This window comes from Caretta caretta, chromosome 17 (assembly GCF_965140235.1).
Source record: "Caretta caretta isolate rCarCar2 chromosome 17, rCarCar1.hap1, whole genome shotgun sequence".
Lineage (NCBI taxonomy): Eukaryota > Metazoa > Chordata > Testudines > Cheloniidae > Caretta > Caretta caretta.
The window spans coordinates 16960226-16975089 of record NC_134222.1 but is presented as its reverse complement, the minus strand read 5'-3'; the positions used below and the strand labels follow the sequence as shown (position 1 = coordinate 16975089).

General features: G+C 43.9%; 1 protein-coding gene across 1 annotated transcript; it reads left to right on the top strand.

Moving 5' to 3' along the window:
* The first annotated feature begins 752 nt into the window (after positions 1–752).
* On the top strand, positions 753–14805 carry EIF4H (eukaryotic translation initiation factor 4H). Its single transcript, XM_048823689.2, has 7 exons — positions 753–889; positions 7586–7770; positions 8905–8969; positions 9084–9183; positions 9897–9962; positions 12399–12560; positions 12785–14805. The coding sequence occupies exons 1-7, from the start codon at positions 834–836 to the stop codon at positions 12919–12921; spliced, it is 771 nt and encodes a 256-aa protein (XP_048679646.1). The 5' UTR covers positions 753–833; the 3' UTR covers positions 12922–14805.
* Positions 14806–14864: the final 59 nt, after the last annotated feature.

The window sequence follows — 14864 nt, the reverse complement described above, 5'->3', positions numbered from 1 at the left end:
CATTTCTTTAAAAGTACCTGACAGAGCACACCAATGTGCTCGCTATGAATTACACATTATTGGTTTCTACAAGTACATACCTATAATAACAGCCTAGGGTGATTGGATAGCAAGTGTGAAAAATCAGGACAAGGAGTGGGGGATAAGAGGTACCTATGTAAGAAAAAGCCCCGAATATCGGGACTGGCTGTCCCTATAAAATCGTATCAGAGGGGTAGCTGTGTTAGTCTGTATCCAGACATCTGCATCTGAAGAAGTGGGTTTTTTACCCACCAAAGCTTATGCCCAAATAAAGCTGTTAGTCTTTAAGGCCTCACCGGACTCCTCGTTGTTCCTATAAAATCGGGGCATCTGGTCACCCTATAACGGCCGGAGCCCTGACAGTTCTGGCACAGGGTCTGATGACAAAGGCAGTAACCACCGCTCCTGGCCCACATACAAGCTGGAGGCCTGGGGGCGAGCACCCCAAGGCCCATACACAGACATGCGGAGTTAGCAGGCTGCATTGACCCCTATGGGGCACACAGCCTGGGAATTGGGGGAGGCAACACACTAGCCCCACTAGCTGGGGGAGGGGTGGCTGCGTTGGTCCCTGTGGTGCTAACACAAGCGGGGGGAGGGGCAGCAGCCCCATGTGCGTTGGGGATGTGTGTGTGTGGGGGGGGGGGTGACTTTTTAGACAGGCAGCACAGCGGGCAGCTGCCGCAGAGCGGGGGTGGGATTTGGCGCAGGCAGCGGCGCGGGCAGCCCCGGCCGGGCCCCCTATATAAGTGGCGCGGGGTCCTACGGGCGCGGCCCTGTCACGCTCGCACGGGGTGGAGGCTGAGGCGGCGATGGCGGATTTTGATGCTTATGACGACCGGGCCTACAGCAGCTTCGGCGGAGGCCGGTGAGCGCAGGGGGCCGGGGCCCGGGCCCCGCGGGCGGAGGGTGGCCGGGGCCCTCCCGGGGCGCGCGGGGAAAAGGGGCGGCGCTTCCCCGCCTGGGGGCCGGGATGGGGAAATGTTGGGACACCCCTCTTTCCCCGGGCCAGGGCTGAGGGGAAGCGTTGGGGCCGGGACTGGCCCTGGCTGGGGGGCGAAACCGCCGGGCCGGCAGCGTTGGGGGCTGGGTGACGGGAGGCCCAGGGCGCGGCGAGTTGCTGCGGGCCGGCGCCGTAGGGTCCCGGTGGGCTGGCGGGGCGGGGGGACCCGATAGTCGGGCCCGGGAGGAACTGGAAGGCGGAGCGCGGGGGGGCGACGCCCGGCCGGGGACGAGCCGGGAGGGGAGGGCGAGGTGCGCGTGGGGGGTGGGGGGGGCTGCGCCTCGGGCGGGCCGGGAGGGAGGGAGGGTCTTGTGGGGCCTGAGTCGGGACGGTGCGGAGGGGGAGGAGCGTTGCGCTGCCTGCGGCGGGGAGAGAGTGGGGCGGCTTTGCGGCCTCGCCGCGGGGCGGGGCGGGGGGGGGGGCGGGCGCACGGATTACGTGTTGCCTGCTGAGATTTCGGGGCTTCAGGGCTCGGAAGTTGATTCCCGAGTCTGCGAGCCCTTTGGGGGGGGGGGGGGGGGGAGTTGCGTCACTCAAAGCGTTGGGGCTGCAGGGTGACATTCGTGGTAAAGCTGTCTCGAGGGGCTGCCTTACTCCCCGGGAGTACCTTGTGCTCTGTCTCTCCTCCAAGCCCTTCTGAGGGGTAACGGGTTCTTTCAGTTTGTCTGAAGTAAAGTGGCTCTGTTGCCTTTAGGATAATAGCATAGTCTACTACTGCATACTGCAGGAGGAAGCAGGTGGCATTCCACTGTTGTGCAGGTTATTCAGGTCAGATGGTTTCATTAAAATGTATCTTGCTTAGGTTGGGCCACAGATGTGTATAAAAGAGTATTCCGATCTTATTTTGTAAAACAAATCTTAGTTAAAATATTTCAATCCTTGAGATGGCCGTTTGGGTCAAAAATTGGGGATTGGTCCTGCTTTGAACAGGGGGTTGGACTAGATGACCTCCTGAGGTCCCTTCCAACCCTGATATTCTATGATTCTATGATTCTAATACCATGTAATAAAACAGTTTAAAATATCAGATTTACTCTCCACTACACCTGTGTAGTTCTTTCCCTTCTGTCAGTGTCCACAGTGAAAATTGGCTAATTAGTTTCAATTTCTGGTTCCTGTGTCCTAGCACCTTGTCCAAATAATAAGCAATGCATAGTGTAGTAATAGAAACAGAAAGTCAAAACAAAACCCTGCAGCTATTATTTAGAAATATTTAAGAGAATGTCTAGGTTTGTAAATTAAGCAAGCTAAACATTGTGCCTGATTGATCAAGTGTTCTTGTGTTTCTACACCAGTAATCTCTTGAAGGATGTATACAGCATCATCTTATTTGCAATTCCAGTACAATTGCAATACTTTTTAGCCCATGTTAGTTTAGAAGCTTATTTGACAATGACTTAAAATAAAACTCAGAATTTGTTGTATCCTATCTTGCCACTACCAGTTAATGATATAACCTTGTTAAACATCCAAAGGTTCTGTAGAAAACTCATGAAATGAAAATGAAGTTAAAACAACTTCACTGTTCGTCTTTCTCAGATGTTTCAAATAGTGTTCAGATGGCTGAAATACGGTAAGTATAATATTCAGATAAGCACAAAATTGGAGGGAAGGAGTCATATGAAATACACAAGAGGAGTTCACAGGCTATGTTAGTATAAACATAGGGCCATGCACTCCTGTGGTTCTCTAGAGACAGGACAAGTTTCTTTCCTAAAAAAATGAAAATCTAGATTAGATTTAACAAACGAAGGGACAGTCTGTATCTCTTAAGCAAAGGACAGCTTAGTCTGCTTAGACACTTTTTCACATGAAGCTGGAATATAAAAACATACCTGGAAGATCAGTAAATAAATCTTTGGTTGAGGGAATACATTACTTTTTCTTTAATACAGCCTTGTTTTTGTGCCTGAAACATTGAACTCTCAATTTAGTAAAGTTTTGTAAATGGTTGTGCTACTTTAAAACATTTCTTCATCTCTTTAATTGTGCCTAATTGAGAGCTTTTACTAGTTTCCCAGTGAAAATGGCTGTTTAGTCACTGCTGACTCATAAGGCTTTGACATCATGAATATGATGAGCATGAACATACCAGGTCACTGTACCCCTTACTCCAGTCTCCCTTGCGTTTTTGTTTTAATAGAAACAAAGGATTAATGGAAATGAAGTTAAATCTTATTCTGTGCAATTCGAGTTTCTTAAATTCAGAAATTGTCTTCTACCGTTCTACCCATTTTATAAAATAGCATATATAAAATTGTTGTAGAAACTTTTCAGAATTATCAGTTGAAACATAATAGCTACTGTATTGATAAGGTATATCCAAAATCATATGTGGTTGACCTAGAGCAGAGTTTCTCAAACTGGGCGGGGGGGCGCGCAGAAGGTATTCTGGGCAGGCTCTGTTTGAATCAATGCCTTATTGTTTTTAATATTTAGTGAGAATTGCGTGTTCATTTTTTTATCAGTATATGTACTTGTGTGGCAGGGCGAGGGCATAAACTATTACAGACACGAAGGAGGGATGTGATCAAATAAGTGTGAAAATCACTGACTTAGAGGGAGAGCATTTTTCACCTAATACCAAATAGAGATCTGAAACCTGATTCTCAAGTACAGATTATTAGATGGTAAAATTCTCTCATATAAGGCAAATAAATCCTTCTGACATTTTACTTTCATCAGTAGAGGTAGGCAGCTGGTATTCTGAGACCACTGCCTCTCCTGGTGACAAGTACTGTTTTACTGTCTGTGTTCTGTCCCTTACAGTTGCATCCATCTACAATTTCTTGTCTTATACTTAGATTGTAAATTGTTCTGGAGCAGGATCTTTTTTACTTCAGAGCCTAGAACAATGGCACTTTGGTCCGTCACTGGGAAGTCTAGATATGACTGCAATACAGATAAATAAACTTTGTCATGTCACATCATGGCAAGTTGGCAGTCTCTACAGCCTAGTACAGTGGTCACAAACCAGTCGATCGCGAACAACTGGTTGATCCTGGAGACTCTGCCAGGTGATCGCAATCTCCGGCCGCTAAAAGCCCGGTGGCGCAGCGGGGCTAAGGCAGGCTGCCTGCCTGCCCTGGCTTCATGCCACTCCCAGAAGCGGCTGGCATGTCTCTGCGGCCCCTGGCACTGCCCTACACACACGCACTCACACACCCCATCACTGACTCTGCAGCTTCCGTGGGCCGGGAACTGTGGCCCATGGGAGCTGCATGGGCAGCACTTGCAGCCCTGTGGAAGGATGGTCCCCTGGGGCTGCAAAGACATGCCAGCTGCTTCTGGGAGCGACATGGGGCCAGGGCAGGCAGGGAGCCTGCATTAGCTCCACTGCACCACCGACCGGGAGCCGCCTGTGGTAAGCGCCTCCTAGATGGAGCCTGCACCCTGCGCCCCCTCCTGCACCCCAATCCCCTACCCCAGCCTGGAGCCACCTCCTGCACCCAAACTCCCTCTGAGAGCCTGCACCCCTCACCCCCTCTTATACCCCAGCACTCTTCTCCAGCCCAGAGTTTGCACCCCTAGCCGCCTCCTGCACCCCAACCACCTGCCCCAGGCTGAGCCCAGAGCTCCCTCCCACACTCCGAACCCCTCAGCCCCAGTCCAGAGCCTGCACCCCATCCCATATGTCATCCTCCTGTCCTAGCCCAATGAAAGTGAGTGAGGGTGGGGGAGAGAAAGCGACAGAGGGAGGGCGGGGGACAGCAGTGATCAGAGTTGGGCCTTGGGGAAGGGGCCGGGCCATGAGGAAGGGGCGGGGTAGATCCTGGGTTGATCTTAAATTTAAAAAGTGATCTTGTGCGTAAAAAGGTTGGAGACGACCTGTCCAGTGGAAGCAGGTTGTTACAAATTCCTGCGAAGGACACCATGTTTTAACAGTATTGCCAATTGTAAGCGTTGGAAGTAAATCACTCTTTTCTTTTGTAGCCTACCTCAGTTAATTTGCATAGTTCACTTGTATAGGGTGAAATAGGTCAGTGAGGTGGCAAATAGAACATACATGGTGAAACTTCAAATACAAGCTTGTAGTTTTTGAACAAATATAAGCTCTATTACTACCAACTTCAAATAGGGTGGGCAGCAGTGTGCAAACATTTTTATTTATAGAGATGAAATCAAGGGAGAACTTGATGGTGACTTGGCAACTGGAAGCCAGTGCCAGTTTGACAAGCAGACTACACATGTAGCAGCAGACATCTGAGCAAAGGACAACGTTCGAAAGAATCCAGTAACTTGATGTGGAGGTAGAAAGAACACTGCTGGAACAGCACTTGTTTATACTTTCATTTAAACTGTGTTCTTGTTTCAGGAATTGTGTAGTAAAAAAATATTGAAATTCCAAATCTTGAATGCCAGTAAATTGAGAACACCATTTGAAAATCTAGTATTCTTTGCTTATTCCCTCTGCCTTTCCCTCTTTCCCAAATTCATTTTTGGGAAATGGCCAATATGGTTTGGCGTACCTTTACTCCTACAGTGAGACTGATCAATTTGTAGCCTGTACACTGCTCTCTGATAAACATCACTAAAGAGAAAAGTCTTGAGCAATCTCCATGCTACTGATTCTTTCTGTCACCTGTAGCTTTCCCCTGCAAGAACTGTTGTCTTAATACTGCCTAGAAAATAACAATTTTGACATTAGGTCACCATTAGACCATCATGCTGAACCCTATTTATGATCTCAGTGAGTTTATTGGGCGGTTGCAGAGTAAACTTGTAATATTAGGTGGCTGTTTTATGTCTTTATAGCCTCGGGACAGAGAAATGCAGTTGACTTGACAAAAAGTTTAGTAGAGCCAAGTTCTAAACAGCTGTGGAGGAAAGTTTGTTTTCTAAGAACCTGATATTAAAATTGTTTTCTTACAGGTAGTTTGAATGGATGTTTCTCCAATCTCCAGTCCTGTCTACCTTAAGGAAATTCAGACTGGTGTAACTGCCCACAGTGCAACCCCCAATGTAGATGAGCTTCACCAGTGCAAAGGGGGATCTCACACTGGTACAGCTTAATCTAGTAACATACTGGAATTAACAGTCAAAATTTCAGTAGCCTAGAAATGATAGGTAAGGGGTAGTTGAGTTGATCTATTGGTCTAAGGTTGGGATTTTCAAAGGAGCATAAGGAAGCTGAGTACCCACATCTGTTGACTTTGAGTGCCTAAGGGAGTTAGGTGCCTTTGAAAACCTCACTCTTAATTAAGCTTTCAACTACACTCTATATTCAGAACATAACTGTGACTCCTGTAAGTCTTGTATTTGACAGTACAGGGGCAAACTGCTATAATCAAAGATGCAGTGTCTCCCCTCAGTTTTCAGCCATTGCTTGATTTTCCTTGATTACTGCGTATTCCTTTGAGTATTTAATTTTCTTTGACAGCAGCAGGTGCTTGTGATATCCCAGGTGCATCTTGTTCTGACCTTTGAAAAATAACCTTAAACAGTTTAAAAAACAAAACCAAGACCATACTGCAAAAACTTAAAGATGCTAAAATGAAGGTGTAAGTGTCAAAGATGTCCACCCCAGTAAGCACTAATCTGAACCCTTTGGGTATTCTCTGTGCAAGTCAGATAGACTTCCCCTCACCAGTATTCCCTCTTTTTTTATATATCCATGTGCAGAATGAATTTTGTTATGTGCACCAATATGGAGGTGATGTGTGACACAGTGGTGCACATAACAAAATTCATGTGGTGGGGGTGGGGCCGAAGGGTTTGGAGTGTGGGAGGGGGCTATGGGCTGGGGCAGAAGGTTGGGGTGAGGGCTGTGGGGTGGGGCTGGAGATGAGGAGTTCGGGGTGCGGGAGGGGGCTCAGGGCTAGGGCAGAGGGTTGGAGGATGAGGGCTCCGGCTGGGGGTGCGGGCTCTGGGGTGGGGCTGAGGACGAGGAGTTCGGGGTGCGGGAGGGGGATCAGGGCTGGAGCAGAGGGTTGGGATGGGGCATGCATGCTATGTGATGGGGCTGGGGATGAGGGGTTTGGGGTGCAGTCTGCACAGGGCTGCAGAGGGGGGAGAGGACCCCCCCAGCTCCTCTCTTGCTGCAGCAGCTCGGGGCCGAGTGAGAGATGCCTTTCCCTGGCTGGGCTGCGGCAGCTCCGGTGGGCCTGGGGCAGGCCGAGGGAGGGCCGTCTCTCCTGGCCTGCCTGCTCAGCCTGCTGCACAGCCATGCAGCTTACAGGGAACATAGCCCCCTACCCCCTAAAAGTGTTCCCTCCCTTCTGCTCAGTTTTGAAGTGTACTGGTGGGCAGTGTCCATAAGCTTGCACTGTAGTTCTTGGGGTAGATTTCATTCCCCATGGCTGCTATTGGTTTGACGTTAATGTATTGGAGCTAACCAGTGTTTCTTACATTAAAGTGATGACTTTTCATGTCTCTTGGGAAATTCATGTTTAATATTACCTAACCTTTTGAAAGAAATAGAAAGGAACAAATGTTTTAAGAGCTGGGATCATCTCAGTGACTAAAAACTACAAGTCAAACAATAATTAGAATGTAACTACTACTGCTTAACCACCCTGGAAGTTGTCCAAGTGTCAGTTGTAATTCTGTGTTTCTCATTAGGTCTCGTGGTGGTGCTGGCCCTGGTTCTCGTAAACAGAAAGATCTGCCGACAGAACCCCCTTTCACAGCATATGTGGGAAATCTACCCTTCAACACTGTTCAAGGAGACATAGATGCAATCTTTAAGGATCTCAGTGTAAGGAGTGTACGACTAGTCAGAGACAAAGAAACAGACAAATTTAAAGGTGGGCACTTGTGTGATTTTTTTTTTCTTACATAGCTACAGATGGTTAGTAAAGGGTGGTGAGACTCATTAGGTTTGCAGAGATGCTTTATCTTTGAGGGTTCTAATCCGTATTTTTAAAGTAAATAATCTGACAAATTTGAATGAATCTTCTCATGCATGCTGATGACTTTCTGTGGACCTATTGGCATCTTGACGTGAATATGAATCAAATGAACACAACCTCTCTCAAATGGATAACAGAGAGAGACAGGAACTTCATTTGCAGAAAACTGAGGTGATATGGTCCAGAAGAGTAAATGTTTCTGCTGCCCAACACAAGGGACTTTAGAACTTGGATAATTCTTATGGATTTCCCTTGCAAACTTTTTCAGACTGTGCATATTTTTAACAAGTTGTGCAACTGACAGTCTTCTGAGAACAGAACTGAGACTTCTGCAATATTTAAGTACCATGAAACCTAGACAAATTCTACTGATCCTCAGTCCTTAGATCAACTCAGTTTCTTGCTCCTAGGAAAACTTGAATGGGTTTCAATTCTAGTTACTACAGGAAAAGGATGAACTGCAGAAGGGGGTTGCATTTCATGAGGACAACCAGCTTTAAAAAAAAAAAAAGATTCTGGCACCCCTGTTTCACCACTAAGCTATTGGCATCTTTCTCCCTCAACAGCTGCCAGAGTGGGTAGCCTGTATATAATCTAATGATGTTTGGAGCAGGAAGAGAGTTTGTAACTTCAGGAAGGAGAGGATTTCAAAAAACAGAATGGCAAGCAGAATGGTAGTGTTAAGGTGATGTTAAAATTAATTGGGTAATAGTGTTACTTTGGCGTTTAAAATAATCAGGATTTCAGCCCAACAGATGCTGCAGTTAATCTTAGAAAATTTGGGTACAACTAATCGTTCACTCATTGATCTGGTTGAAAACTGTCTACTTAACTGTAAAATCTGAGAAATATTAAACTTAATCTATCATGAGAACCTGCAAAATTAAAAGCAAGTAGTCTGTCATGTGCATGCCATCTATTAGTTATATACAGCAGAATTACTCTTCATATCCCTGCTCCTCACCTTTCTAGGTATTGATGTGTGTTCCCACTGCTGAAGCTTTTATTAATTTCTAATTTTTTGTACAGGATTTTGTTATGTAGAATTTGATGAGGTGGAATCACTTAAGGAAGCCTTGACATTTGATGGTGCAGTAAGTATAACTCCATTTATGTTCCTAAATGTAAAGACAAGCAGAATGTTAGAGTTCTTTGACAATCCAGTTTGGCAAATTCTTAAGAGGACTCTCCCCTCTTCTTTTCAATAGCTCTTGAATGACCGACCACTCCGAGTGGACATAGCAGAGGGCAGAAAACAAGACAAAGGTGGCTTTGGCTTCAGAAAAGGTGCCGGGCCTGATGACAGAGGTGACTTTCTCTTACTTAGATGGCAGTTTTAAAATGTGTTCAGGTTTTTATTATAGCTGTATAGTGACCATGTAGGGTGAAAACTACCTGACATCTGAAGAGCAGGCATATGGATAAATTTTCCACTCAGATTTAATGTAAAGTAGAAATGATGCATACTTCCGTTTAGCCCAGTCATTGCTGCTCCTTAGTTGTCTAGAGGAGTAAATAAACTTACTCGAGAACTGGATGCATTGTTGCTCCTGGCCCAGGAAGTGAAACCACAATCATTAGTCCAGCAGTCTGGTCGTCTTTGCTTTCTCATGGGATAAAAGATGAGCAGGCTAAGTCAGTTTGAGAAGGTATAGGCTTAATATGACATTCATCAAACATCCTGTGATAAATTTTGAGTTCTGACTTCCTTCACCACAGCTTCTCTGAGCTGGATATCTAAGGGAGAGTATTTTAAACGTTTCTACCTAGTTGATTTTGCATTAGAGAGGCTTTGTCATCAGCCCTTCCTTAGTTCACTTGGAAAGCTCTCACTTTGGAAACTGTTTTTGTGTATATCTAATGGGAGTAGGCAGCATTGTGACTTCATTAAACTGTACAAGGGTTTTGCACCAGATTAATTTGGCAGTTTACGGACTAGAATTCAGATTTTTTTTCCCCATTAATCATTCTTTTGCATAGCTTTAGAGCTGACCACAATTGTGACATGGTTTTCTTTCTAGGAATGGGAGGAGGTCCTCGAGAGTCAAGAGGAGGTGGATGGGAACCTAGAGATGACTTCAGTTCTGGTATCCGTATATATACTCTTACTGACAAACTCCTGCATTTCTTATGCTGCCTATTAATTGACATGCCTACTACATGGGTCCTGTAACTGGTGATTAAGTATCAAATTTATAGAAGTAATATTTGTAAACCAGTCTCACTTAGGCATCTGAGGTGAGTTATAGCAGAACTTTCCAGATGGAAGGTTTCCGTTGTCTTTGACAATAGCAAGGACAGGGAAGCTCGCAGGATGCACGGAGTAACATTAGTTCTGGAAAAGGCGATAAAATGCCTGTGGTTCAGTGTGAATCTGCAAAATAGATGCTTCCTTTAAAAACCTGATGATTGAGAACAGTTGGAGGGTTGCCCCATAATCTGTGACAAAAACAAACTCATCAGCAGAGTACATGTCTGAATAGGAGCAGAAGTAGGTACTTCCTGTGCAGAAAATGATGCATTTAACTTTCACAAGATGCTTACAAGTTGATATTTATTTTTGCTACAGGTGGGAGTATGGTCTCATCTTTTCTTTCAAATACATTGAACAATCATGATTTGCTTCTCCAACAGAGATTGTCAAGTCTGAATGATTAAAAATTGTTTTCCAGAATTTTCTACTTTTTTAATTTTATTTTTTTCTTTTTTTGGTAATGTAGTTGCAAGTAGCTTCAGATTACAGCTTGTAAATAGCAGGTGACAAAGGATGTATTTTTCATGTTGAAAAGTTGATAACTTTTCTTCATCCAGAAAACCCACCTACTTGCTTGGATGATATCATTCATAACCACCTGATAGCAGTTGATTGCCCTCTGAAATGGGTTGATGCATTGGATCCATTTTCTGGTGGGGAGATGTTATGTTGCAAAATGGACAGTTGTCAGTCCCTGCTTGAATTGAATGGACATGCAAACTGCACAACCTGCTTCAGTTTCACCCTGGAGGAAATAATACTATCAGGAGCATGATATTGAGGGGAAGTAGGAGAGTCTTGTAATGCCACTGCTCATACAGTGTACTCTAGAGTTCTGATATCCAAGTCTTAGTCTTGTGCCTTTCACTAGTAATTTCCTTTTGAAAGAAATGGAATCTGTTCCAGCCAGTTAGATGTTGAATGGATGACCATTCACTGATAAAACCATCAATGCAATCAGAAGGTAGCCTATTCATGAAAGTACAGTTTACTTGCACTACTTGGATAAGCTGATGTGACAGAAATGCACAGCAAGTCTGATATCTAAGCATTTCATAATGCAGTTAATTTATTACAGTTTAAATGATACTCTTTCAAATGGTACTCTTCTGCACCCAAATACTTACGAGTCATTAAATAACTGTCACTGTAATTAGTTGTTACAGAACATCTGTCTCTTGGGGCACTACACTGGTCTGAAACTTGTCTTCCGTAAACCTTACTGCTATTTCTGCTCTGGTGAAGGGGACTACCCTATCATTCTAATTCAAGAGATTTAATAATAGGGGCAAAATAGCTTTCAATCCCAGGTAACGTCTGCAAGATCTGTTAATATGCTTCCAAATAAACTTTGATATTCTGATAGTTATGAAACACTGCATTGGGAGAGATACTAAACTCCCTAATTCCTGATGAATCTGAGAGAACGCTCCACTGGTAACGTGGCAGAAGTATTTGCTACTACAAAAGGTGGTGTTTGTACAAGAATCCTTTTCTGATGTGATTTCCTCTTCTCCTGGTTCTCTCTACTGATCTCTTCTCTTTGATATAAAAATCACAGGGAGGTACTCTAAACCTCATCTTTAATGATCCAGTGATGTTTTTCCCCCAGTGCTGATTATTTATTTAGTTAGTTTCTTGAACTTTAGTCTTTGGAGACATGCAGTCACTTTCACACTATCAGTAGATTACTGTTGTCTGGCTTTGCTTTCATAGTACTAAATATAGGCTTCTCTGCTCCCTCATTCCTTTCTTTGTCGTACACAGCTTGTACATACTCCATGCAAAAGCTGCCTCCACTTCTGTGGCTAGCAAAGTCAAAGTGCTTCTAAACAGAAAGCCTGTGTTAGATCTGCTCAGTGGTGTAATGTTCAGCCCTCTTCCCAGATTATAGTGGTTGTGATTTTAACAATACTTTCACTTGCTGTTAAGAACTCATGTCCAAAGCTCGCCTGATGTTTTGGTGAGCATGGTATATATATCTACGTGGGTAAATAGCCTCTGAGTCAAGATAACCACATGGTAATGTTACCAGTTCAAGTGGAAGTTTTAGGGTTTTTTTTCTAAAATTAGTTTTGGCTTCCTTCAGGTCTGTGAAGTGATCTTTGATTCTCAATGACAAGATGAATTGTCTTTTACATAAAATCACATTGCAGTATTTGTTCTAACTGCAGTGATAGTTACATAGCAATCAAGTCATCCAGATATGCATTAAGTTTGAAGGTATGACAAAAATTTGCTCTCAAAACTCAACATCTTCCTTCTTCAGGCTTCAAAGATGATGATTTCTTGGGAGGCCGGGATAGAGGAACTCGTCCTGGTGGAGATCGTCGAACAGGCGCCCCCCCAATGGGGGGTGGTGGGACTGGTCGCTTTAGAGATGGACCTCCCCTTCGTGGGACTTCCATGGACTTCAGAGAGCCAACAGAAGGTGGAAAACTTGTATATTTTGTACTAAGTATCTCCAGTAAAGCTAATCTTTAGCATTCACTCCAAATTTAAAGCTAGCACCCTAAACAGGCAATATTTTTATTCTTGTCCCCGAAGTAAACTGCATAGCTCTGCAAAAGTGATGCATATAATATAGCTGAGCATTTCAAAATTGTTGCTCAGCATTTCGTCCCTCTTTAACATCTTTAAATATTCTCTTTCCAGAGGAAAGAGCACAGCGGCCCCGACTTCAGCTCAAACCTCGAACAGTTGCTACTCCCCTCAATCAAGTAGCCAACCCTAACTCTGCTATCTTCGGTGGAGCCAAGCCCCGAGAGGAAACAGCAAAAGAGCAAGAATGAGCTTGGGGCTGAGGGAATGGGAGTGGAGGGGCTGGGGCGGGCAGGAGAATAAGCAAGACAGTACAGAGTGACTAGCTCTGCCGGAACGTCTACCCTGCAGTTACCATTCCTGCCATCTGATGCTTGTCTTCTTTGAAACCCAAAACACAGAGCTTGTGAATGCATGTCAGCTGTTAACAAGTGGTTTTTAGTACGTTCTTGGCTTTGCTGTATCTAGTGCCTGCTTTGTGCTAAGTTTTCCCTCCTCTGCTTTTCCTTCCAAGCAGCACACTGTTTCTAGCAGGTAAATCAGTGGCTGCTTCCACCATTGTGGCATCCTCTCTAGACTAAGGTGCTGCTTGCACTTTCTCTTTTCTGGGTTTGTTTTACTTTAGAAGCACAGGTTAGACTTAATTATTATCCAGTATCATTTTCTTTTGACGTCCTCAGTGCTCCTTTTCTGATCTGCATGTTTTGTTCTGTATTGCTGTGGCTCTAAAGAGGTAAACTGAAGAGTCCTGGCAAGGTGAACAGAATCCGTAAGCTATACATCCCTGACTATGTAGAATTAGGTACCGTATGCAATGATGAATAATAGGATTACCATATACAACAATAGAGCTCCATATAACTAAGAGAACAAATTAGATTGTCCTTTCCAACAGTAAGGAAAAATATCCCTTCTAGACAGAAGTAAAAGAGAAGAAAGATCTCCATTGAAATATCTGTGTATAGTGCACAAGGAAATCCTCTGGGCTGACTATACCTTGTAATTGATTTCACCAAACCACTGTGGCTGTCGGTCTACGTGAACAAATAGAGCACTCATTTCAATAGGCATGCTAGATGGGAAGATGCATCTGCCATTAGGTTTTGCAACATGCTGTCTACCTTTAGCTCCCCAATGGTAAATGCTACACTCTTTTGAACCTGCAGATTGGTGCTATAAAGCTGTGCATGTTCTAGCACATTACTGCTAGCTGGCTCTTTCTGCTTACTATTTCTTTAAGTTTTACATGGTTGGTAAATTTTTAAATGAAGTTTCTACAAATAAAGTTGACTTTTATTTTTGTTTTGTTTAAGGAGTGTATAATTTGCCACTCTTTTTGCCTTCAGCCCCTATATATCTTTGCCCATTGGTGTAGAGCTGACAGATTAGTCTCTAAAATGAACAGGATTTAAATTCTTTCATTTAACTCCATAAATTCTGCTTTGTACTGCATAGAGATTCAGATAGATAGGTGGTAATAGCTGCATCTCTTTGAATATGAATTATTTTGTTACCAGTTTTGATGGAAGAGTGTGGGGAAGGACCTACTGAATAGTTGCAGTGTTATAAAAACTTTGAGCTGTAACACTCTATAAAAAATATTAAGTGAAGACTTATCCAGTGCATGAAAAGAACTCTTGGGTCCCAAACACCACTGCTGAGAATTTTCAGGTATCAAGCAACCAGTTTACCAGAGTACCTGCAAGAGGCCAAGAGTTTTGGAAGTACCAAATTCACTGATAGTACTGGATTTTTTCCTTACTGTTGCCTTGTTAACATCAGAGTCTCAGCAATTTACGGAACAATCCTTCTTTCCTTCCTTCTGTCTGTCACTTAATCTGCTTCTGAGATAAGAACCATTTGTCTAACACTAATACTTAATTTAAGACGAAGACATGCATTTGTGTGGTTGTATTCCAAACCAATAATAGCCAACGACCTATTTGCATCTTCAATGTGGAAAAGATTTTAAGAACAAACTCCCATATAAACTCACTTCTACTCAATAAAGTTGACTTTTAAATGTAAAAAAGGAATTCCAAACACTTAACACATTCTGCTTCATAACAGAAAGTAAATTTATGAATATGGTATTTTGTGATGATCTTTTAAATAAAAGAAAACATTAAGTAATATTTAATGCTCATCTTTATTTCTGAGTCTGCTACAGTTTTTTAGCCCTCTGCAATATTGA

Coding starts and splice junctions, on each gene's coding strand:
- EIF4H (XM_048823689.2), top strand. CDS start 834: ATGGCGGATTTTGATGCTTATGACGACCGGGCCTACAGCAGCTTCGGC. Junction 7,771..8,904: donor AGAAACAGACAAATTTAAAG/GTGGGCACTTGT, acceptor TTTTTTGTACAG/GATTTTGTTATGTAGAATTT. Junction 12,561..12,784: donor CTTCAGAGAGCCAACAGAAG/GTGGAAAACTTG, acceptor TTCTCTTTCCAG/AGGAAAGAGCACAGCGGCCC.